Source organism: Phaethon aethereus (assembly GCF_964289735.1).
Source record: "Phaethon aethereus genome assembly, chromosome: 1".
NCBI classification, from domain to species: Eukaryota; Metazoa; Chordata; class Aves; order Phaethontiformes; family Phaethontidae; genus Phaethon; species Phaethon aethereus.
The window spans coordinates 64,658,647-64,685,664 of NC_138575.1; the positions used below are offsets into that span (position 1 = coordinate 64,658,647).

The 27,018-nt window shown below is 37.8% G+C and overlaps 1 protein-coding gene across 1 annotated transcript in view; it reads right to left on the reverse strand.

Moving 5' to 3' along the window:
• Positions 1-27,018, reverse strand: part of KDM7A (lysine demethylase 7A) — a gene marked incomplete at its 5' end in the record, with an annotated part of 71,365 nt that overhangs the window by 11,602 nt on the left and 32,745 nt on the right. The window contains 12 exons of the mRNA XM_082013743.1: positions 1,392-1,549; positions 2,081-2,205; positions 3,376-3,585; positions 4,451-4,540; positions 8,114-8,205; positions 14,310-14,416; positions 15,143-15,230; positions 19,397-19,559; positions 20,251-20,437; positions 20,709-20,850; positions 22,772-22,932; positions 23,798-23,915. Of these exons, the coding sequence (XP_081869869.1) occupies positions 1,392-1,549; positions 2,081-2,205; positions 3,376-3,585; positions 4,451-4,540; positions 8,114-8,205; positions 14,310-14,416; positions 15,143-15,230; positions 19,397-19,559; positions 20,251-20,437; positions 20,709-20,850; positions 22,772-22,932; positions 23,798-23,915 (1,641 nt within the window). The remainder of the gene's footprint in view (positions 1-1,391; positions 1,550-2,080; positions 2,206-3,375; positions 3,586-4,450; positions 4,541-8,113; positions 8,206-14,309; positions 14,417-15,142; positions 15,231-19,396; positions 19,560-20,250; positions 20,438-20,708; positions 20,851-22,771; positions 22,933-23,797; positions 23,916-27,018) is intronic.

Genomic DNA, 27,018 nt, shown 5'->3' on the forward strand with positions numbered 1-27,018 from the left:
CCTGAGTACTTGATTGGAAGAACAATCTCAACATTCACTTCTAGTTCTAAGTACATTTCTTACATTTAGATACACACTGCCATACTCATTCTGTATCAAATAAGAGCAACAATTTTGAAGAAAATCTACAATTTCTCTGTATTTTTACCTTTGATTCAAGTGTAAACCTTTCAATTTGCTTAGTTTAATTATGAAAGTGGAAAAACACTACACCTACCTAACCCTTAACTCAACAAGCTGTTTGCCTTGTTGGTTCATGAGTATCCAAGAGGGACCTCTTTCCTGAGCAAATGTTTTAACACTGTCCTTTGTGACCTTTGGAAGCATAGTCAACAGGGACTACAAATTGCTTTGTTAATGAAAATAATTAAGTATTTTATCCAGGCTGACAATGGATTCAAATGTTGTTACGGATTGTTGTGCAGGAAACTAAGGGGACTGTAAGTCTCTCGAGGAGTCTTGTTATCTTTTAAGTGTTGGCCTCAGTTTCCTAATACATACCCTCTGAGCCCTTGTAAGCTCCACTGTGAACGGATGTGACTTTTGTAATTAAACAGCGCTGAACAGCTATGTCAAGGACCAATCTGTCACTGCACACAGACAGTGCTATTAAAAATAGGCACTGAAAACAGGCATTCAGTATTGATACTTTACTAATACACTGTGCAATCAACACTGCTGAACAACTGGCAGGAAGGCTTGAGGCTACAGAAAGACCAAAAAAGATTTAAATGCTAGTGAAGGATGGTTTAAAGTATTGGAAAGTGAGGTTAAAGTGTTTTACAGATAACGTAAATTCTTCCCCAGCCTTGCAGATTACTGCAAAGGTTGAAAGTTTAAGATTTTATTAATGCTAAATTATGTTTCATCACTTGTACAGAATAAACCCATTCATTAACAAAACACAGAAAATTGTATGATCAAGTATGCAATCACCAAATGGAACAGAAAAGTGAAATATAAGATAGTTTAAAATTAGCTGCATGTTATGACTTTTTATTCTCTACATTGAATGATGTGATGAACTGTTCACACTGAAGTATATTTTGGTCTAGAAAAGTCAGCATTCTTACATTATGAAACAAACCACAAGGAAAAACTACTCATCTAGAACGCTAATTAAACCTCCACTCTGAAAAATGCTGTACATAGTATTCAAGATAGCACTAATATAAAACAGTGAGTTTTACTTTTCAACTGTATCCTGTTAGCTTCTTCAGTGGACAGATAATATTTGACAAGTATTTTGTTGTAACTTCTAATATTACTTCTCTGATCCACTAGTTTATCCTCTTCATACTTTGGTAAAATTTCAGTCAGACTTCACAATAGTTAGACCCTCTTCAAGATCACAAAAATGTTCAACTGATAGGACTTAGAGACAAGCTTACTGTTCAGTGGTTTCTGGCCATCTGCATTCCCTTCTCCTTCAAATCCTGAGGGACGGTCTTCTACCTTAACAGTTGTCTTTTTCGACCTCGTCCGGTCATCTTCATCTTCACTCTCTGCTGTGTAAAGACTTCGATCTGTAAATGGGCGTCTCTCATCTCTGTCTCACAAGAAAAAAAAAATCATGTTATTCTCACAAACCTGAAGCAATTGTTGTCCTTTCATTATTTACAACACGCTCTCAAGATACAACAGTAACGTTCCCTTACGTTCATCTCTTCATTCCGACTTGTACGTATTCCCATTTTACTCCCTGTACAACTGTCATTTCCATAAAGATGCGAAGTTTTACATCAGAATATTTTTAATGTGAATCACTCTAATAGATGGATACAAAACAACAGTTTCTACTGTGAAGCAGTCCCTTCAGTGCAAACCCAACTGAGCAACTGAATGAAATGCTGGAACAAAGGAACATGCAAAGCATCTCCTCCTCTTCAGTCCATAACTGTGGCTCCACTAGGGGACAGCAGACACAAGAGACAACACATTCCTTCTATATTCCTAACATGAATCTTACTGGTAAACGGGAATGTAGAGCTCCACAAACAGAAAAGAAATGTTATTAACTATTAGCATGCTCCAGACCATAATGACTAGGAAGAAGTGATCCACAATCAACCCTTTGTACCTAATTATTCTTCCATTTGACAGCAGAAGGCGAAGATCATTGTCTTTTGTTCGCCATTCAGGTACTGTAGAAGATGGCTGAAAGGGTTTGTTAAATCTCCCGTTCAGTTTTGAGCTTGAGGTATCCTAAAAAAATTAAAAGCAATGTTGCTTATTATTTATTTCTGTAAATTTAGTTGTTTTTTCTGCACTCCACAAAAGCTTAAACTCAGCATCAGGATGGTTACCTTCCTGATAACCAACTGAAGAAACCTCAGACAAAACATGTTTGGATGTCAAAAGCAGCAGACAGCATCTCCTCCTTCCTTGAATCATCTATACTCTCCTGAAGCATCTGAAACAACTACAACTCCACTATAATACTCCTTTTGTGTTTCCTTTGGAGAATTATCACTGTATTCAAAATGAAGAAATACCAATAGAGACAGGCAAGCCAAAACCTGGGCTTGGAATCGGTAAGGCAACCCCTGCACTGGGCATCCAGTCCCTGGAATTAGTATCCCAGAACTGATTTATAGGATAGTGAAACATCAATAATGGAAAGTAACCTGCCATAAGCAGAATTTTCTTAGCTCAAAGCAATTTAAATTTAACATACACTCCGAAGCAATCAGCTATGTACTTATGTGCCAAACCAGGAACGTGTAAAATACTGAGAGTGAACAATGTATTTCCACATTAAATGACAACGACTAGTACTCCTGAACATTTTATTTTAAAAACTGTTTGTACAATGAACCACACAGGTTAACTATTTGTGGTAAATTTTAAGTTCAGCTTCTTGTCTTTAAGGGTTAAATGAATCTCTCTTGTTCATGCCTTATGAAGATCAATGTAAGGACCCAAATCAGTATTTCTCCACTATGACAGTCCATCCTGTCCCAACTAAATTTGCCAGCATTTCTTACTCTCAGAAAGTTACTTTGAGAAGCAGTCTGGCTCAAAGCCTCACCAAATCAAGGCTTTGCAAGCTCCCTTTTCTTCACAGAACTGAATCAAAGTAGCACTTTGTAGCTACAGTAGTCCTAATTCAAAAACTATACTTGAAGTAGGTAGCGGGTTCAGGGCACCTTCTGAACCAAAACATTGAAGGAACCTCCACAAAAAAATTATCAAGGAAGAGTGAAATTCCTACCAGGAAAACTCAAAGAAAGAAACCAAAACCAAATCTATCCATACCTCATATGACAAAGAGTAGTAGCCTGCATTCTTAGGCATGTTAAAAGCTTTTCCCTTTCAACAGATATTAGAAATCTACTCTGGTTTTGGTTTTCTTGCATGTGATTTAATACTTGCCTCCTCCCATGGCGACATCTCCAGCCTTTTCAGTACCTCCCTGGTGTGGAGTTCCAGGATGTCCAGATTAGAAGGAGTTTTGGTAGCGTGGTCTCGCAGTTTCCTCACCCTTCGTCTGGAGTGGTGAGGGGAAGTTGTTTCATGTGAAGACCTTGAAGTTGGACCCACACCAAGAATTCCCTGAGTTTTAATTAGTTTGCTGTTTTCCTCCTTTAATTAAAAACACATATTTCAGAATACTCTCAGAGGAATAAATCTACATATTTAAGTGCTGCTTCTCATTCATCTAATTAAATGTAATATAAATAAAATTGTTAGTCCTTTCAGAGAAGTACTACGTATTTCCTATGAATTTTATGTACAAAGCTTGGTTCTACAGCACCTCTTTCCTATTTGGGGCTTTTATACTCTCCCATAATAATAGTGCTTAACACTAAAAGTTATCACCAAAACATAAGGTTTTATTCATGAAGGCAGGGGTAGACATGTACTGTACCCAACACACCACATTTCAGTTCTCAGGGCTGTTCTCTCCACATGCAAATATGAGAATTTTCCAAGAATCAATATTCATTAAGGAATAAAGAAGCAAAACACTGGTATAGGAGGGGAAAAAAGAAAGAAAAAAACCCACTGACTATGTAACAAATAGTGACAAAACGTAAGAAAAAGAGCAAGAGATATGACAACTGGACCAGAACTAAGAAACAAGAGGGTAGGGGAATGGAAAATGCACAGAATTTAAAATTCAACTCTTTAACAACATATTCACAGTAATTATTTTAAGTAGTTGTAAGTGAGAACATTTTAGAAATACTGACCTACAAATAATTTCAGCATTAAAAATATCTTTTTTTTTAAATACATAAAAGGCTCTCACTATACATTTTCTTTATCTGAAATATCCAGAGCTTAGTATTACCAACAGTTTTCCTCTGACCTTTTATTATTAAATGAATGTTAAATAAATTAAAAGGCGAATATGGTCAATCAGAAGCATAACTACTATGGAATTTCCTGATTCAAAGATTTTTTTTTTTCCTGCAGTCTTATGTAGAGTTGCCTCTGCTCTTACCTCTACTGAACGAATCACTTTTGAGAGCTCTTTTATGAGATGCCCCGGCCTAATGTTGTCTGGAATTTCAAAGGCATGTTCTGTTACAAGCTGTATACAAAGGGGGAAGAAAAGATACTTAATTGATTTTTTCAGATAAAAGTGTAAGTAATACAAAATAAACAAATCCACGGAGAAAAAAAATAAAAGGAAAAAAACAGATCAATTTCTGTAATAATGACTGCAAACTGCCAGGAGAGATACACACACACTGAAGCTTCCAGTCCAAGCTTTAGAAGGCAGCAGATATCCCTCAATGTCTCTAAGAATCCAAAGGGGTAATACAAAGCCATACTGACAACCACTTAGTTGGGCTTTTTTTTCCCCTCAGTACAGTAATCAGCTTCTTTTTTTCCCTTTACCATGGTCAGTATAAAGCCACACTTCAGAAACTCATTAGAGTCATGACCTTCAAAACAGCTAAAGATTAAGGGAATTTCACTATGGCAAAATTTTAATCTAAAGAGCAAATCAAGAATAATAACCAGTAACCAACATGCAGATTTTCAGACATCTGCCTCACGTTTCACTTTAAAATATTATGTCCTTAGCTTATTTAGAATCTAGTACGTTGGAGAAAGTGATTAAAAAAAAAAATCATTCCCTATAAAAAATTTAGGAAGCTGTAAGAGTTTATGTTCCCTTTAATCCTCTGAAACAGTATCAGAGACAGATTTCCTAATATATCTTACCAATCTGAGTAAGTCCAAACACTCTACAGTTAGATCTAGTAAAAAATATGTTTAGTATTTTTTATGTACAGTTTAAATGTGCCTCAGAACACTTTTAGTTAGAATTAAACAGACAAAACAGCACTCACACGTAGACCAGAATGAATGACATGAATTCTGGTACCCCCTTAATTGACTATTTAAATGGAAAAATATCCCACAAACACTTTCAGCTACCCATCACATTTCAAAAATGAGATTCAGCAGCAAAATTTTGCTAGAAGCAATTTGATACTGTATGTGCATTTCACTGAACCTGGCTTCCTCTGTGTTGTTAAAATGAATGCTCTCTCCCCACACCAAAAAAACAATATGGATGTGTAACCATGGTATAATCATTCATTTCAGTGCCATTAATTCTACAGGAAAGATTAAATCAGCTGCTATTATTTACCATTGTTCATTCTTTGAATGCACCACCTCTGCACATTCACGCTTGGGAACACAGCACTTCTGTCACTAAACTCTAATTTTCCCAGCAAGTTACTGGTCATTTTAGGACCATTCAGTCCTTTCTACATACGGACTTCACTCTCTCAAAAGCCTTCCTGTCCATTAAGACTTAAAGAGGAAGTGACTGATGCAATACTCCAAAACACTGACTTCAAAGTTTTTCTGGTTTAAAAATACTGGAAACCCCTCCTAATGCAAACATAGTTTATATCAGAAGCACATTTTGCCAGTATGATTTATAGTAAGTTCCACTGGCCAGATCACTTGTTTGCCACTATAAAAGGTATCTATTTACACTAAAGCTTTCTCAATTAAGCTGTGGCAGAGTAATTATTAAAAAAAAAAAACAAAACACAAAAAAACCCCCCCAAAAAACCCCAAAAATTTAAAAAAAACCCGAACAACTCCATCCAAGCAACTTAAATATGTGAACAAATTCAAATGGATATATAACCTAACAGTCTGATAGAAGGAAAGGATGGGCAAGAAATACAAATAACTGCAGACGCTATGTCTGAAAAAAGATTTTATCATTATTAAGTAAGTTGTTTTTAAGTTGTCTCTGCAAAGTGCCTCTCCTCTCAGAAAAGGAACAAGCAGCCTTTGGGACTGAGGAATTCTCTTGCACTAGGAGAACAGTAACAACAAAATGGCCTAAGTATGTCAGATGCAGATTGCATATGAAGAAAATAATGAAAAAATTCATTCAAGAGCTTCAAGAAACAGTTTTGCAAATGTTGAAAATATACAGAGGAAAAAGAAACTTGTCTTAAATCAAGAGATACAGATTAAAAGAGGCCCTGGTAGGCAAATGAATCCACCCATCTTTGGAAACTAAGATGACACAAAAAAGAAATATAAAACAAAAATAATAAACCCCACATCCCTCCCTCCTTACAAGAAACCCTGATTTTTACAACAGCTATTAATATCTTTTATTAAAAACACAGAACAGTTGCCCAAAATAATCTTCCTGGTACATGAATCAAGCATCTGAAAAACTCAATCTGAGACCTGTTGCTTATGCAAGCTGGAAAGAAGCCAGAGCTCAAATCCAAGAGCTCAGACGACTGGATAGGTCATCATCATTATTGTGTACATCAACTAACCCGCAGACTGATGATCTACACCAAAGAATCATAGGATACACATACTCATAAAAGCCTTGCACAAACTGAATTCAAATCAAGACATGAAAATTCAGATCAAGACATGAAAACTAAAATAATTTTAGTAGCACTCAATCTCTATTCTCAGCATCTTGTAATTTTTGGCAGTTTTTAAATATTGCAGAAATTAAGATAACGCTGCCCTGCTGATGATGAGTTTGAAATTCTCCAGCAAATAGTTTAAAGCAATTCACTAAGATAATTCACATATGTCTTGAAAAGACATTCTCCATGATACAAATATGAAACCTCATGGGTAGGCTTCTCATTTGTGAAGTATTCACTTGTCATTTCTTTTTCAGAATCTGTCTGAAATCCCCAGCATGAGCAGATCATACAGCAATGTACAAAGTTCCTCCTGTCTTCAGCTGCACACAACTACAATCCTATCATGCACATGGCCTGCTGCAAAGAAAAGATCACAGCTCGCTTATGAAGCAGCAGCTAGAAAAATTGAACACAAGGTACAAAACATGATAACTGGTGGACAGCAGACAACATTGTGACTAGATCACTGATGCTGTGCAGTGTCCTCACAGTTGAAGTGTCTATTCAGTCATCGGTTTGGGAATACTCCCAGGTCTCATTAAAAAACATTCAGAATGCAGCATTTAATTTTTTTCCACAAAGAAGTAGGAAACATATCACATTCTAGATGAAGTATGAATCAAACTACTTAATAAGCTACTAGACAGTACACAAATGCTACAATACTATGCTATAGCAATCCAGAAAAGAGGAATTACAATCCAATTTCAAATTAAAATAAGGATTTATACAGGATATGTTTCATCTCAGTGATCAGAAGTCTGATTACTCGACTTGCTTATTACTCATGCCATGGATGGAGAGATGGATTCACACATGGTTTAACAGCTTAGGCACACCATCCTGTAAATACTGCTACACTGATCACTCGCTAGCTTTGACCCAGAATGGCACAGACAAAGAGACACCAGAGAACCAACTCAGAGGTGTCACAGAGGGCCAGTAAAGGTTCACCTGGAAGCATCCTGAGGTAAAGAAAGATTTTACCTCTATCAGCTATAATACAAGAGCTTATTAATTGGTCTAAAAAGACTTTTATTAGCATCATGGAATATAAAATTGTCATGATGATTCTTCCCCACATCAGCAGTAGATACTCTCCGCAAAGTCTTTCAGTACTCAATTAAAAGATAAAAATAATCTTAAACTTTAAAAGGGCACAGACCTTCACTTCTAAATCAAAACAGAGCTCACCAAAATAGCAAACAAAATCACATACTTACTTCTTTTTTCATCCATAATTTTAAAGCAGTAAGTAAAGCCTTCACTCCTTGCACTAAATAGCTTGGAGGCTGGAAACCATCTTCCCTCAGTTCTAAAAAGAATACAGATAACAATTTAGAAACACACTAACAGTGAAAACAATAGAATGATACCTACCCTTCAGCCAATAAAGTTGCCATTATGCAACAGCACAAGAAAGGAAAAATTGTGCAAGCACATGAAACATGACATCCTGTATTTGTATGCATACTGTAACAAAAAAAACCCCAAACCAACCCTAAAGTGATTCTATGTAAAATCTTTTTTTTTTTTTTACTTATTCTTGGATGAATTAGGGATAATTTACAACATACTAAAGGTCAGTTAGAACAAAACAGATCTAAAATACAGAACAAGAGAAAACATATTTGAAGAAAGAAATCATTTTTATTTCATTCAGAAATATTTTAGTCAAAGCAGACCAGAAGGATGTGGGATGTAGCTCTAAATTAGAATTCCTATTACTTAATCTCATACATAGAGCAAATGGTTCACACTAGCACACTTTCACTTCCCAAGCATTTTCTGTCACCCTTCCAAACATCACAGTTCTCCCTAACACAGTTTACATCATTTTTCCTCCCAAAATCAAAGGGGACAGGGAGTGGAAATCACTCTGCTACAGAAGCTGCTTTTCTTAAGAAAGCTGATGCTCCCAAGTGATTGCAACCCCTTTTCAATTTTCTCTTTTCCTTCACGGGGAAAAAAAAGAAGGGAAAAGACAGATCCTTCAAAAGAGTCAAAAGTAAATTGCAACCTCTCCCCATGTTCTTGACAAGTATTTCCACTTGTCAATAGTTCTAAGTGTTGGTCCATTTGCTATGTGGCTCATTTTATTCCTTTAAAAGAATACAGTAATATTTGTATGGATAATGTCTCAGTCTGCTGGCAGAAAAAGGGAAGTTCTGTTCCTAAACAGCCATTCTTCCCTCCAAGATGCCTCCTACTTGTTAAAGGGTACTAGCTGCCCACTACCTGACTCAGTTGATAAAATTTTGAGAATACAATGCAGCACCACAGGCTGGATTTTTTGGCTGCAATAGAAAAGGCTGCATGGCGTAAGTGTAATCAAAATTAGTGAGTATCAGATAGATGAGCAAGTTACCTATCCTGAAGCCCCAAGAACTATTTAGAAAAATAGTTTAGGTGAATCACAGAATCACTAGGTTGGAAAGGACCTTTAAGATCATCAAGTCCAACCATTAATCCAGCGCCACCATGTCCCCTAAACCATGTCCTGAAGCGCCACATCCACACGTTTTTTGAACACTTCCAGAGGTGGCGACTCCACCACCTCCCTGGGCAGCCTGTTCCAGTGCCTGACCACCCTCTCAGTGAAGAAATTTTTCCTAATATCCAATCTAAACCTCCCCTGGCACAACTTGAGGCCATTTCCTCTTGTCCTATCACTAGTTACTTGGGAGAAGAGACCAACACCCTCATCGCCACAACCCCCTTTCAGGTAGTTGTAGAGAGCGATAAGGTCTCCTCTCAGCCTCCTCTTCTCCAGACTAAACAAGCCCAGTTCCCTCAGCCGCTCCTCATAAGACTTGTGCTCCAGACCCCTCACCAGCTTCGTTGCCCTTCTCTGGACACGCTCCAGCACCTCAACATCCTTCTTGTAGTGAGGGGCCCAAAACTGAACACAGGATTCAAGGTGCGGCCTCACCAGTGCCGAGTACAGGGGCACAATCACTTCCCTACTCCTGCTGGCCACACTATTCCTGATACAGGCCAGGACGCTGTTGGCCTTCTTGGCCACCTGGGCACACTGCCGGCTCATGTTCAGCCGGCTGTCAACCAGCACCCCCAGGTCACTTTCCGACGGGCTGCTCTCTAGCCACTCCTCCCCAAGCCTGTAGCGTTGCATGGGGTTGTTGTGGCCAAAGTGCAGGACCCTGCACTTGGCCTTATTAAACCTCATACAGTTGGCCTCTGCCCATCGATCCAGCCTGTCCAGATCCCTCTGCAGAGCCCTCCTACCCTCCAGCAGATTAACACTCCCACCCAACTTGGTGTCATCTGCAAACTTACTGAGGGAGCACTCAATTCCCTCATCCAGGTCATCAATAAAGATATTGAACAAGACCAGCCCCAGAACCGAGCCCTGGGGAACACGGCTTGTGCCCGGCCGCCAGCCGGATTTAACGCCGTTCCACACCACAACTCTCTGGGCTCGGCCATCCAGCCAGTTCCTCACCCAGCGAAGAGTAAACCCGTCTAAGCCACGAGCCGCCAGTTTCTTCAGGAGAATGCTGTGGGAGACGCTGTCAAAGGCTTTACTAAAGTCCAGGTAGACAACGTCCACAGTCTTTCCCTCATCCACTAGGCGGGTCACCTGGTCATAGAAGGAGATCAGGTTGGTCAAGCAGGACCTGCCTTTCATGAACCCATGCTGGCTGGGCCTGAGCCCTTGGTTGTCCTGCAGATGCCCTGTGAGCACTCTCAAGACCAACTGCTCCATAATCTTCCCCGGTACAGAGGTCAGGCTGACAGGCCTGTAGTTCCCAGGATCCTCCTTCCGGCCTTTCTTGTAGATAGATGTCACATTGGCAAGCCTCCAGTCTTCTGGGACCTCCCCTGTTAACCACGACTGCTGATAAATGATGGAGAGTGGCTTGGCAAGCTCCTCCGCCAGCTCTCTCAGTACTCTCGGGTGGATCTCATCAAGCCCCATAGACTTGTGGGTGTCCAGGTGGTTTAGCATGTCCTTGACTGCTTCCTCCTGGATTATGAGGAGTACATTGTGCTCTCCATCCCCATCTTCCAGCTCAGGGGGCTGAATACCCTGTGGATACCTGGACTGGCTATTAAAGACTGAGGCAAAGAAGGCATTAAGTACCTCAGCCTTGTCCTCGTCCTTGGAGACAATGTTCCCCGCCATATCCAGTAGGGGATGGAGATTCTCCTTGCCTCTCTTTTTGTTGTTAATATATTTGTAAAAACATTTTTTATTATCCTTTACGACTGTGGCCAGACTGAGCTCTAGCTGGGCTTTTGCCTTTCTAATTTTGTCCCTGCTTGACCTAACAAGATCCTTGTACTCTTCGTGAGTTGCCTGCCCCTTCTTCCAGAGGTGATAAACTCTCCTCTTTTCCCTGAGTCCCAGCAAAATCTCCCTGTTCAGCCAGGCCGGTCGCCTTCCCCGCCAGCTCTTCTTACAGCACATGGGGACCGCCTGCTCCTGCGCCTTTAAGATTTCCTTCTTGAAGACTGTCCAACATTCCTGGACCCCTTTGTCCTTCAGGACTGTCTCCCAAGGGACTCTCTCAACCAGTGACCTGAACAGGCCAAAGTCTGCCCTCCAGAAGTCCATGATAGCAGTTTTGCTGACCCCTCTCCTTACTTCCCTCACAACCGAGAATTCTATCATGTCGTGGTCGCTAAGCCCAAGACGGCCTCCGACCACCACATCTCTCACCAGTCCTTCTCTGTTTGTAAACAGCAGGTCCAGCAAGGCATCTCCCCTGGTGGGCTCACTCACCAGCTGTGTCAGGAAGTTATCCTCCACACACTCCAGGAACCTCCTAGACTGTTTCCTCTCTGCCGTGTTATACTTCCAGCAGATGTCTGGTAGGTTGAAGTCCCCCACCAGAACAAGGGCCAGCGAATGCGAGACCTCCGCCAGTCGCTTATAGAATGTCTCATCCGTCTCTTCATCCTGGTTGGGTGGCCTGTAACAGACTCCCAGCAGGATGTCTGCCTCATTGGCCTCCCCCCTCATCCTTACCCACAAGCACTCTACTTGGTCTTCACAATCTTCGATTTCTATGCAATCAAAACACTCCCTAACATACAGAGCCACCCCACCGCCTCTCCTTCCCTGCCTATCCCTTCGGAAGAGCTTATAGCCATCCATTGCAGCACTCCAGTCATGAGAAGCATCCCACCATGTTTCTGTGATGGCAACTACATCATAGCTGTCGCGCTGCACAATGGCTTCCAGCTCCTCCTGTTTGGTGCCCATGCTGCGTGCACTGGTGTAGATGCACCTGAGCTGGGCTATCGATTTCAACTCTGGCACGTTGAACCTACCCCTAGGTTCAACTCTAGTGACCCCGGTTTTATCCCCTCCCCCCTCCAAATCTAGTTTAAAGCCCTCTCAATGAGGCCTGCCAGCTCATGAGCAAGAATCCTTTTGCCCCTTGGCGTCAGTTGCACTCCATCAGCTGCGAGGAGGCCCGGTGCCGTGTAAACCACCCCGTGGTCAAAAAACCCAAAATTCTGACGACGGCACCAGCCCCTGAATGCCATAACACTTACAATACCATAAAACACTTCCTGACAATGAAAAGACAAAACTAAAATGTTTATGACCCTGTTACCACTTTATAGAAAGAACCAGAAAGATGCATTGTGCTGATTTTGCTTCCTGACCTGAATTTCACATGAAGTACTGCTAACAACCATGCTAGTCAGCATTTTACAAGCTGGTCATTGCCATTACCTTTCGCGACTGAACTGGTATCATCCCTTATTCATAAAACAAAGGATTCTGACTGGTAAACACCTAACTAACATGAGTCTTGATGACAAAGCCCAACATAATCTTCACTCTAGCCACAGAAACATACATTTTTATATTTTTATTATAGATCATAGCATTGTTCTGCAACAAAGTATCTGCTAAGCCATAGATTAAAAATAACATGACAATAGGATTCATATCCCTCCCCTAAGACACAAGTGGCTCCTGGTCTATGTACTCAAGGAGTCATGGGATAAAAAGGGGAGGTGGAAGAGGTGGGGGGGAACAGTCAGGGGACAGGACTCATAGTTAGCTAAATGATTTAGAAACATATATCCCACTGATTTTCCAGCAGGAATACAGCTCTTCTGTCTTCTGATGAGTTCATACATTTTAAATATGCAGGTATGAGACTAACCAAAGCAACCTTTCAGGATGAAAACTCTTTTTTGGAAGGAAAGAACTTCTGCAAGTTTGTTCTATTTGATAAGATTTCTGAGTTGCTTTAGGTTCATCCAGAAACTTTAAATGCTCTTTTCGGAAACAAGTGTTGTTCAATGCCTTCATTTGCTGAAAGGAGAACAGATCATTTTCAATAACTGTGATTGTTTTCATATTAGAAAAAGGTTATGTGAGATTCTGATCTCTTCCAAAGCAGAAGATTAATTCAGCAGCCTCCTCTGAAGGTTGATTTCTCTCCTTTGAAATACATCATTTGGAATATTGACATTTTTTATTAAGATTAAATAGAGCAGGCAGGGGGCAAAATAGTTGAGGAAAAGAAGGTGAAGTCAGACAGACACTATCTCAATCTCAATTATACACGGGTACAGATACAGGAATTTCAGGATTAAATGAGGAAGTTTGGAAAGGATCGGCAACTGTCAAGAACAATAGGCTGTTGAGATGTCTATTGATAAGCACTGATATAAATGATTTAACACAGCTCAAACAAGCTGATGCATCTTTCCTAAAAAAGACCTCATCAACACTTTTCCCTTCACAAGAAAGAGCAGACAACAACAGGTAGTTTGACTGAAAAGGTCAAAGAAAATTGTAGACGTGCAAGAAAACATCTTCATTTAGCTGTGAAGCTACCAAGAAACACACAGTTAAGGGGATCATTTAGAGAGTCATTTGCTGAAAGAAAGAGAGAGAAAGGCTACCAGAGGTATCAAAGATCATAATTGATATGAAAGAAGACTGAATGAAAAACGGGTGCCACTGAAATAAGTTTCTTATCTTCCTTAACAAGGTCTTTTCAGATAATGGCAAATTAATCCTATTTGGCTGGTAGTATAATTGCACTGTGCCAGGATCTCTGATATTCTGTCTTGATAGTCTGGAATATTTTCATTGACCAGATACCTCATCAGAATTGGATGAAAAACACTAATAAAATAGTTCAAAGGTTCCAGCAGCATGCTACAAAGTGTTAGTTACACACATCGCTAACTGCATTAACATTTCTGCACAGCACCAGTTACCCTAGAAACCTTTAATCATTAAAGTAGTTTTCAGAAAGATCATTTACTAAAACCAAGAACTGCTGGATCTAGAAATGTCACAGCACAGCATTAACTAAAATCTGGTTAAAAAATAATGCGACTTTTCAAAAAACAAAACAAAACAAGAAATTCAAGTCTGGTTTTCCAGCTTAAAAAAACTAAACACGATATATGGATTACCTTTTAATGTTTCTAGTAAGTTTTTGGCCACAAACCAACAGATGGCTTCAAAGAAAGGAAATTTGAAAAGATCTGGTGTTTTTAGCCTCTTCTCCATTTCATAACACCTGAATAAATAGAAACATCACAAAACATGAGTATTTTAATGATCAAATTCATTATTCAACTATGTATCATTCAAATTGACACAATGTCCAAAATAAAATAAAATAACCATGGCCATGATAAATAAAAGAAGTCAAGTACCACATAGTTAAATCCCAACAAGACCACAGACAAGATTGAACTCTGGTCTCATCCAGGCTCTGACCTTATCAAGTTTGACTGCGGCACTTCTAAGAATAAAGTTGGACTTCATAAAACTAGGATACAAACCCAATGTGTGATCTTTTAACAGATGGAATTTTATCAGGATTCCACTGTAATAAATAAAAACAATATGTTTAGAAGACAGCTTCACATCTTGGACAAAAACTAAATACAGCTGCCCTTAGAGCAATGCTGACTTGAGAACGCTCATTTCGACTCCGTGTCGCACACCTGGGCTTGCTCAGTTTTGTTTTACTCACTTATACTAATCTCCAAAGTAGACTGTTTCTTTTTTTTTTCTTTTATTCACTTAAATTCTTGCATACCCTTCATTTTGCTCTCGAAACAAACTTTGCAGAAGTGAAATAAGAGTGTGTGCTTGATAGAGTCTAACTGAAAATGCCACCATTATCTGTTTAAGAGCCTGTACCAGTTTGATCCTGGTTAAGAGCATGAAGAAAAAATATCTATTAAAAGAATATCCTACTTACTGATGAAAAGGTATAGAAAGAGCTGAGACTAACCTGAGCTGCATGCCAATATTGAGGTTGTGCAAAAAGTTTCCTCCAAATGCCATACAATCCTGAGATGTGAGCACAGCATGAATCCAGCCTGAAATGATAGATTCTGAAACTTAATACATATATATAAATTATTCAAGACTGTTTTTAAATACATACATAAGTATAAATGCTGTACCTGGAAAAAAAACAGCAAATTTGTATTCTGTGCTGGGACCAAGTAATCTAAATTTTAACAACACGTAAATTACAGTGTTTCAGAACTCTAGAGGAACTGCAGTTTTCTGAAGAAGTTAAGATTAAGACTTTTTTTACCAGGGGAAGGTGGATGGGTGGAATGCAAGACTGACAGTTATTTTTCAAGTAAAAATTCCCAGAAGTTTTCCCTCCAATCAACAAAAATAAGCAAGTCACAAGAGGAAACATATACCGAACAAAATATAAAGTCATAAAGATAGAATATAAATTACATTACTTTCAGTATGTACATGTTGCTTACAGTAACTAAGCTGTTTGCACAATATAAAAAAGTCATTTAGCAATACTGAAGTTTCTCAGATAGGAATTCAGTGGTAGTTTCATTAATTATTCTAAATAGAATCATCCTAATTCCAAAGAAATTATGATCAGCTTAAAACCCAGTCTAGGCACTCTGACTATATCAATTTGTCCTGTAACTGAAATATTGTTCTTGTGAACTCCACTATTCAACTTGGCAAAGCACAGCCAACATTATGCTATCAATCTAGTTGATTACTATTAGATAATTTCAAGTTAAAGTACACAAAAGAACAGATGATATTAGCTTCCTGATTAAAAAGTTAAATTTAAAATTTACACAGTGCATCTTTAAAAAAACTACAAATATTCTTCTTTCAAGATTTTTTTCTGATTTTGCATGCCTATGGGTGATCTTTTGACAAAAGAGGAGTTGGCCACACATTTGCAGGTTACTTCATGATTTGACTGAATGTAGGCAAGATGTATAAACACAGGAAGCTCCCCAACTTGAGGCTAGATCAAACCGAATTACAAGCAACTATATATTACAAACTACCATTAAATCAATGCCCTAAGTCAGTTAAGAACAACCAGTTGTAGCTATTGTGGTTACACATAAAAAGACTGAAACCTAGCAACTATGCTGACTCAGCAACATGCCTACTATGTAGCCTGGGAAGGAAGGAAGGAAGTTACAGAATGGTATATGAGACTGTAGAATACAATGGCACATGCAACCTAAGGCTTTTTTTTTTTTTAATTAATATTATCCATTGTTCAGTTTTACTTCTGGTCTTTGAGAAGTGCAATGTAATGAAGATTGCCTTGTATTACCAGTTGTATTTTGCATTCGTTAATATGGTTTCAATTTTTCACTCTTATCATCATCATCATCACAGCAGATAAGTAACTCTGACTCCCCAAGGAATAGGTGTATTTCAATCCTTTAAACACACATCTCCCCAGACATCGACAAAACTAACAACAAAACCTGCTCACTGTTGCATCAACACCAAGGATTTTTATGATATACCTGCTTCAACTAAAGGATTTCATTTTTTTACATTCCTACTTGCTATTTTTATGCTGTGGTTTTGATCAAGGTCTATGTAACAAGGCAAGAAAATCTGGTGTAGACCACACAGAATATCTTGATTAATATTTAAATAACTCTCAAGAGCCTCCCAGTAGGTGCTATTCATCTACACGCAAGATTAATTTTAAATCAGAAGTCTACTCTGAACATATTTCAGAGATTATAAAATAATTATGACATCCACTAGCATCAGTGCAAGCAGGAACAGCAAAAGTGGTTTTCAGTAGAGATTAAGAGTTTTTTTAAAGGCTTTAATCAGTCTTACAGAATTTCCCATTTTTTAAACACCTGTCTTGAAACCTAGTGTAATTTATTGCTTCTTACTCCATCATATGTATACGTATGTATGTGTGTATACACATATACATGTGTATACACACATTTAAAAGTCTTATTTTATGTGTCCACACACACAAATACATGTATACATTAAAAATTATCATTTTATGATACTTTTCTTTTTGGCCACATTACAGTGAGAGCTCAGATTCAGCTGATTACTTGGGAAGCACTAACTATTTTCAAAGATCTGTGGATCACAATGAAGTTCTTCATTCTGTAATTCTACATTCTTTGTTCATAGATGTATGACCTTACACTTCAACACATGGAAAATTAATGTCATCTCTTGCCAAAAACATATGGTTTTAAAAAGCTCTGGGTGTTCAGGAATGTTAAGTGCATATATAGCTCCTAATCATGTAGTATTTATTCTGCACAAGCCATGAACCAGAAGAGAAAACACTAAACCTCACAGGTAAAGAAAAAAAGGTATGAAAAAAATTTAGTAGTCTGTCTAGGAAGTCCATGACAGAATAAGGTACTGAACATAAACTTCAAGGCTTATTCCAGAAGTAAAATTGTGCACCATTTTCCTTCTACATATATTTAAAGCTTCCTCCCCCAATAAAAGGAAGATAGTACCCAGTACAAATCTTTAATAATAAAATAATAAAAAGTATTTATATGATTTGGATGGAAAAGTGAAAATACAAAAAAATTAACTGGCACTCACTTTATTGGCAAAATATGGTTTGATTTATTAAAGCCTTTTTTAATGTTTATGGTATTTGGGAGTTGGGGGGCTGTTCCGTTTAGAGAATTTTTCTGTGTTTTTTTAAATACACAAATAAGTTTAATTGTCTTGGTGTTTCTCATTTCTTAAAAATGTCCTATAACTTATCAGATGCTATTAGGTGATGGCTACAAAAACTGTTGTTAAATAAAATCAGAAAAGATATGCCTCTGCATCATTTTAAAGGAAGCTGCTGAAATGAATTTATGAACTCTACAGTTTCATAAACTGTATCTAAAAATACACTTTTATTTTTAATAAGAGGAATTAACATGTGAATTCAATTATATATTCTTCAACTTTTATTTTGAATTGTGCTGGTTTTGACTGGAACAGTTAATTTTTTTCACAATAACTAGTATGGGGCTGTGTTTTGGATTTGTGCTGGAAACAGTGTTGATAATACAGGGATGTTTTCATTATTGCTGAGCAGTGCTTACACAGAGTCAAGGCCTTTTCTGTCTCTCACACTGCCCCACCAGTGAGGAGGCTGGGGTGCACGAGAAGCAAGAAGGGGACACAGCCGGGACAGCTGACCCAGGCTGGCCAAAGGGATATTCCATACCATGCGACATCGTGCTCAGCATATAAAGCTGGGGGAAAAAAGGGAAAAGGGGAACATTCGGAGTTACAGAGTTTTGTCTTCCCAAGTAACTGTTAGGCATGAGAGAGACCTGCTTTCCAGGAGATGGCTAACCACCTGCCTGCCAATGGGAAGTGGTGAACGAATTCCTTGTTTTGCTTTGCTTGTGTGTGCGGCTTTTGCTTTCCCTATTAAACTGTCTTTATCTCAACCCACGAGTTTTCTCACTTCTACTCTTCCGATTCTCTCCCCCATCCCACTGCGGGGTGAGTGAGCAAGCAGCTGTGTGGTGCTTGGTTGCAGCTGGAGTTAAACCACGACAACAGCATAAACCTCTTATGTGATGTTTTTGTAGTAATTTTGCCTAGTAGATCTTACAATATTCAAAAGCTATAAAAACAAAACTGTATTATAAAGTTAAGAATTCATTCTAGATACCTATCGAATGGTGAACAATGTGCAATGTGTGTTCTATGAATTGGAACTATTTCCCTGATACCCAAATTAAGCTTTCATTTGTCTTATAACTGGGTAACAAACACCCTTTCTTCCCCTGATAACTGTTATTAATGTCAGGCAATCTAAAAAGCTAAATTACTTGTTTTGAAAATCTAATTTTCTAATTTTTTTATTATTCTCTTTTATCCAAAATTTTAGGAGGAACCAAATGCTGATAACACGATCATTTTAGGATACCCTTAATTCCTGGTGATTAAACATGCTAAGTCCTAGTAATTAAACTAAAAGAGCGTAGATTTAGACTAGATACACGGAAAATATTTTTCACAGTGAGGGTGGTGAAACACTGTCACAGGTTGCCCAGAGGGGTGGTAGATGCCCCATCCTTGGACACATTCCAGGTCAGGTTGGACAGGGCTCTGAGCAACCTGATCTAGTTGAAGATGTCCCTGCTTATTGCAGGGGGATTGAACTAGATGACCTTTAACGGTCCCTTCCAACCCAAACTATTCTATGATTCTATGAATAAGGGTAGAGTCTTACCTGTTGGAACAAATAAAGTGTGTCCTTGCTTCACAACACATTTGTAACATTTGTCAACCTTGTCCCCAAAATATACTTCACTCTGGGTGACAGATGAACTCCAAGACTCATACAGAGCCAAATTTTCATCAGTAGGCTTGATCAAATAGAATATCTTCTCACCCTATTAAACAAAAATATCAAATAAATAAATTAATGTCCTCCTGGAGGCACACTACAACCTCTGAGTCCTGCCTAATGAAGTAACAGATTGATCTAAGTGTTAAGTATTCCATATTTCCACAACATAGGTTTTCCTAACCCTATGTTTCTTTTACAACTATAATCCACCAAAAGCTTAGTCAATAGTACGCTAACCAGCTAGTGTCTTGTGATGTAAAAGCAGCAAACCAACCAAGCAAAACTTTTCACTGAAGTATAAAAAATTCCAGCTTTTATAAACAATTAATGTATATGTGCACACATGCCAAATGAGAAAACATAAGATGAAACCACTTCGCCTATTCTATGACATATACATGGTCAAAGTTTGAGAGAAGAATAGAAATTGAGTATGTCAATGATTTTCATTCAATTAATTTTTTCATACTAAAACCTCACTATAATCACCTACCAGGCTACTAAAATGATCAGTCAACCAATTACAGTCTAGAAGTCACCAATAGCATGCTAAAATAAAAGTGTAAAAATACAACACCCACAATCAGCAATTCACTTTCAAGCTCCTCCCCTGGCTTTCTAAGCACAAAATTTCATACAGGTGATAATTCTAAACAGGTGATAACGCCATGTTAGAAAGCTGCACACTGAATAAATTTTGTTTCACACAGTCATAAATCAAGAAGCCTTCATACCCAGAGAACATGGTACCAAACTGATGTTCCTCCAAAATCGATATGAAAATCAGTATAGCTGTCCTGGACACCCATCAAGCAATATTTCTGAACAAAAGGCTTAGGGAAGACAGAATCATCTGGCCAATAATTTTCCACCCATGAAAGCTTTCTGGCAATATCTGGTACTTCCACTAATTCAGACATCCTTTTAAAAAAAAGCAAACAAAAAAGAACCATGAATATAATAAAGAGTAAACACATGTCTTTTTAAATGACAGCTTTAAATTTTTGTTTCCTACGAAGTTACTACTTATGAATTAATAAAAATGTTTTATACCCACATTACATCACAGTAGCTGTCTATATAAAACACGCAGCCTCCTACCTTTCCCACTACAGACATTATATTCCTTCACATACTGTTCAACTTAGTGAAAACCACTTCCTGTGTTCAAGGAATTGAAGTCAATACTCACTTTGTGTCTGAGAATTCCAGGCTGATCACATTCAGTACTTTTGGTCGGTCAGGATTTGTGAAATATTTAATATAATTATGTAGCTTCATTTTACTGTCTGCTTGTCTTGCTACATCTATTACATCTATCACTTTGTCACCACCTGTGAAAAATAGGATGACTTTCTTAAATCCATTGCAGATAAAAAAAGCCAATTAAGGTGTTTAAGAGAAATTTAACTTTTTTCCAGCCTTTATCAAAATATTTCTGCACAAAACCTCCACTACTATCAGTATTCTCTTGGAACAGAGACAGATCAGTATAACCCAACTTTTTCTTAGGTCTAACTTTAATTGCTATAATCAGCTAAGGACTGAAAACATGCTAAAAATAAATCCTCTTTCCTATGGTTAACCAAAAAGAAAAAAGGCAGTATAGAATGACTGCAACTGGTTTAAAACAAAAAAAAAGAGTTTGTGGCTGCAATTGGAAAGACTAGCATAGAGAAAGTTATCAAGGCAGATCTATTCCTCACTCTTCCGATGAATCATCACCATGGCACTTGAATATTTAACACAAAGACAACTGAGAATTCTTTACAAATAATAAATCCTACTGCTCACAGCTTATAATTCTTAGCAAACCACACTAAACTTGTGCCATAACTGGTAAATTTTTAACATTAAAAACTATGCAGGTACTCCTTCACAAACATTCTACAGACCCACCTTCACCCTCCTTATATACATGCATAACTTTTAAGTACACAGTAATTTAATTGAATAATTGTCATGAGTGTACTTCATTTCTGAAGATAACAAGGATTGGTCTACATATCATGTATTTTAAAGTGATACATCTGTAGAACTAGACAAGCAAGAAACAATCTTTAGCCAAGAGAAAGGACTAACAACAACATTACAAAAGTAATTGTTTCATGTCCATTTAGTTATACAAGGGTCAAATTTTACAATTAATTTTGGAATGCTGGAATATATCTAGATGTACATTATAAAAATAATTACTTTAAAATTGCAAGTTAGTATCACCTTGACAAATTCCAGTTGGAATAGTACTTATTTAGTTTTCTTATTTTTAATTTCAATAATAGTAAGGTAAATTTGTGGTATTCCAATTTTTTCCCTAAATTGGAGAACCTGGCAGGTCAAAATATATGAATGAGAAGACCAAATTCTTCTCTGAATCTGAAGAGGTAGTATTCCAAAAGAAAAAATTCAGAAGTATCAAAATTATAATTACACTTCAAAGCAAAACACGATTACTGTTTATAGTCATCATAATGGTTAACAACATTCCATATACTACATATTTCCACTGTTTCAGTGCCATTGTAAAATGCTGATGGACAGAAAACCTACTTTCAGCACACATCATTATATTAGGTTATGACAAGAACACAGACAAGGCCATATACAGACTTCTCAAGTGTACTATATGTTATGTTACAGGAAATGTCATGCTGTGATCAAGTCAGTCTCTATTTCTCTGCACTGCACACTTGCATGAGGTTGAAACAATTACAGCGATCTGATAAGAAAGAAATAAATGGTCCTTGAGAAACTCTATCTCTCCCACCAAAGGAAGCCAAGGTGGGAAATTTTCCAGGAAGAAACATTGAATTCAGAAATGCCAATTTATTGAGCCCAAAACATTAAGTTTTGAAATATCCTAACCAATGAATAAACTTTATTGACCATAAGACTGATTCATTCAATTCCCACAAAGAGAGCAATCTTAAAAGTCATTGTATTTCATTGGTTTACAACATGTAGCAGAAAAAAACGCCAGCATTCCATGCTTAGCTTGCACCAAAATTAAAATGTTTGAAAGTCGAAAAGTAACGCTGTATCCTATCACATATCTACCACGCATTAAAAAAAAAAAAAAAGAAAGAAAAAAACCCACAAAACCATAGCTTTAATTTTACTCTCTGCTACTCTTCTGCTTTGAAGTCATTCAGTTTAGAATATATATTTAGCACCCTGGAAGCTCTTATAATCATGCAAATATTTATTTCAATTTACAGACAAGATCGTTTGTAAGTACTCCAGGGAGACTCTTACCTACATAGCGTTCCACATCTAAAACAGAGAAAGTTGGCGGAGGAAGTCTGAGCCCCAGACCATCTAATTTAGGAACCATAATGGGAACATCAAACCCATGTTTCTCCAAGTATCTTTGTGTCAGCTGGCTTCCATGCATTTTCAAAATGACTTCATCAGCACTGGTAGAAAGAAATAATGGAATATTAGCAGAAAAGCATCCTCCAAGCACTACTGAAAAAACAATTATGTCACAGTTTGGGGGAGGACAGATTGGAATGGCTATATACAAATACAAAAGAAGTGGACCCAGTACTATTATATTAAACATTTAATTAGAAGACAAAGAAAACGATCTAAACCAGAAAGGAAATGTTTACTGTCATGCATAATCTGGGAACTCATAGTCTTTCTATATGACGGAACACAGTAATTTAAGAGGATAGGAAAAAGGACTTCTCAGAGAAGGCATTAAAATACATTTTGGTAACAACAACCTCCTTCAAAGAATTGTAAGTCATTACGTTTCAGTGAGATAGCCAATCACAGACAGCTCAGGATGAAAAGTATGACCGTGTTTCTTCACTTTCCTCTAAAGCATGTAAGAATGGATAGACTACATACTACTATGTTCTGTTATTTGGAATCAAATTGAAGACTATTCCTGGACTAGAGGAATAGACAGACAATATTCTGACAGCTCAGGCACAAAAAAGAAAGACAAAAACCCACCACTCATGCTACTGCCCCCACTCCCCCAAAAAAACAAACAAAACGCCAAAAACTCAAAACCACCACACCACCCTGCAGCAGTCCTGACAGACAACACATCCCAGTGCAAAACTGAACAGGGGAAGCTACTGCATGAAAAGGCAAATGCATCCATCTGAAACCGCAATGGGGCAGGGCGGGCTCTAAAGGAGGAGGAAGCCATCCTCAGTCTTCGTTTTCTGAAGCAGAGAAATGTTAGTTGCTTCCTCTAAGACACACTCAGCCAACAAGGCTTCTCTATTTTTTTCCCTAAAACATGTAAGTAAGCTTCTGTACCTTGGGAAGGAGCGAGCCCGCAGCTGTTTAACGAAGGTCCGTGTTCCAGCCTGCACCGGTTTGGAGCCATCATCCAACTCCGTGTAGTCATGTCTGTGCCAGTTCCTCCTCTTCTTCACTACAAGTTTCAGAAGAATTAAACTTTGAATTAGTTAAATTAGATGGCTCAGATTAGCAGTCATCCCATCAGTGAGCCAGACATGCCTCAATCACATTATTACAATTAACAAACCTTACTGTTTTTGCAGATTACACTCTACCTATCTGCAACAAATGAAATCTTCAAGACACCTGACAGTAATCCTCTACAATTCTGTAGCTCTGTCTATGTGAGAATCTCAGTGCACATTATACACAATGATTTAAGACTCCATGTCCAGTGCAGCACAAGTAAAGAGCAGCAGCCTGAAAGTTGTCCAAATCTAAAAAGCCAGCAACAAAACTAGAAATAGAACTTTGAATTTCCTAAAGCTCAGATTTGTTTCTAATAAACGGAACAACTGTACCTCTTCAAGATCCACAGACTTCATTTTATGTATGAACACAGAACCAACAGGACCTAATCCTATTGTGCTCTCTCACCGTATGAGCATACCCATATCCAGTCTGATAATATTACTACCATTCACTATCATATGCTGGTCGAAACAAAACCACCTTTTTTTTATCCACTGTTTATGTCTCCATAACAGTTTTGGGCGTAAACTGTTTTGGGCAGGTGTGATCTTTACTATGCAAGCACAATGCATGTAACACAAGCATTGAACCCCAAAACAATCAATTTCTGAGTTGTTTGAAACTTTAATGCATTGTTACAACACATTAATAATGAACAAAGAATAAATTAATGTTCTATTACAATTTTGAGAATCTGAAATTCAACTGCATTTTTAACAGTTCCCTATACTTAAAGGGATAAGGAAAATGAAAGATTAGACATTCTCATAAAAACTGTTGTTGGTCTCCCCCTGAAAAATGACAGATACACAAATGCGAAAAAAACCCGCACTATTTTCATAGAATCATAGAATGATTTGGGTTGGAAGGGACCTTGAAGATCACCTAGTCCAACCCCCCTGCCATGGGCAGGGACACCTTCCACTAGAGCTGGTTGTTCAAAGCCCTTTCCAACCTGACCTTGAACACTTCAGTGATGGGGCATCCACAGCTTCTCTGGGCAACCTGTTCCTGTGTGTCAGCACCCTCACTGTAAAAAACATCTTCCTTCTACCCAATCTAAACCTACCCTCTTTCAGTTTAAAACCATTACCCTTTGTTCTGTCGCTACAGGTGTCAGTAAAACATCATCTTCTTTCTTATAAGCCTCCTCTATGTATTGAAAGGCTGTATTTTAGGACATTGTTAGCTGTATGCAGCCTCCCCATCTGAATTTTTTGGCCTCAAGTGAAGCACCGGACAAAGCGACTTATGGTATCATGGTAAAGTTACTGCCTGTCTTGAAATTTTCATTATTTCATGAAAAATTGCTTCATAACATATATTTCATTAATTCATCTTATCAACCACTTATTTTGTATCTTCATTTATAAACAACACAGGCTTACTGCTTTGAAAGGAAGCCCTTGGTTGTATCATCTGTTTGTTAGCAAAATGCACTTTGGAACACTTTCTGTCTATACAAACAAACCTGTATCTCTTGTCCTCAAGCATTCAACAGGCTGAGAAGTCCCATTAAATTCCCAACAGGTGCCTCAGCAAAAAGGACTGCCATCACATCATCCAGGAAAGAAGCTCCAACAGTGCTGAACTTGCTACCTTTCTACTGACTTAACAGCATATCATTTACTACACTAAGAAACATATTAAGGTTAATTTTTAGGTTGCATCTCAGTTTTTTCTAAAAAAGACAAATTTTGCTCCACAGCAGACAGTTGCTACTGGAAGACTGCCCCAAAAAGATTTACTGAGACCAGATCTATAATTTAACTAATATTAAGCAGAAATTTAGTTATATCTGCTGAGGAAATGCAGAAAAGGGAAAAGCTACTGTTACTTGTCAACACAAATGGTGTTTTACAGGTGTATACAAAACAGCCTGCAATGCAAATATGACACCCAGATAAGCAACTGTATTAATACAAATTTGAACTTTATGGAAGCTCATCCTTAAGTTTATGAAAGTCACGATGCACCCAAAAATCTAGAAAAGGTGCTAGTAATACTGAAAACACAGCTAGCAGTAACAGGAAGCTAAGGATTTAAGAGGGGGGGAAAAAAAAAAGTAGCTCCTAAAAAGAAAAAAAATGCTGCTTTTCCAGAAAAAAAGTTCTTTGTATAGGAATAACTAACATCTTACAGTCATTACACATAAGAGGTAGTTATTCCTATTGATACGCTGTTTCCTACAGAAGTGACAAAATGTACCCTTTAGAAGACATTTAAGGTAATAAACTGACGTTTATAGCTATTTGCTAACCTGAAAACCAGTGCAGAAGAGCCTGCTTAATGAGCTAGCTATCCAAATACAGTAAAACTTCATAAATAATGAAACCAGGTTTATTAAGTTTTCAAAGCTATTTTCTCAGTCATAAATAATAGTACAAGAAATCAGTGGCTAATACTAATTTGCAATAGAGTAGTTTCTCATAAATTCACTGCTGTTATAACAACTCATTAAAATTGTAAGATGATACAGCTGCTTAAGAGATTTTATAGCACAAAACCAACTTTTAAAAATCTGTCTTTCCAACACTTAAAAACTAATTAAAATTAAAGTTGTTGTTCTCCTTTACTTAGTACTTGGCAACGTTCGTCATCCTTCCAAAAGCAAGAGAACACTGAGGAACAGAAAACAGCAATGAAAACTTTTTCTGCTTACGTATTTCTTAATTCCAGAGCTTTTATAACCCCTTAGGGCATTACAATAACAGTCGCAAGAAAAATAATGTAACTAAATGGATCCTCTTGCTCAAATTAAAACAAAAAACCCAAACAACTACATAAGTTGAAATGCACATATAACAACTCTCCCTCCCAATGACTCCAAACTAGTGGAAAGAACTAGTGTTCACCCTTGCTGTACCTGAAAACCGAGGCACAACCCACTGCGACAACACTAAAAACACAAACACTAAAAGTACACTAAACAGTTTCAGGGGAGGTGAGAAAAGGAAAGGAGTGTGCCAGAAGTTTTCATGAAAAGTCAGCACAAAGCTATTTTTAAATTACATTCCTTATACACTCAAAACAATGGGCAATAA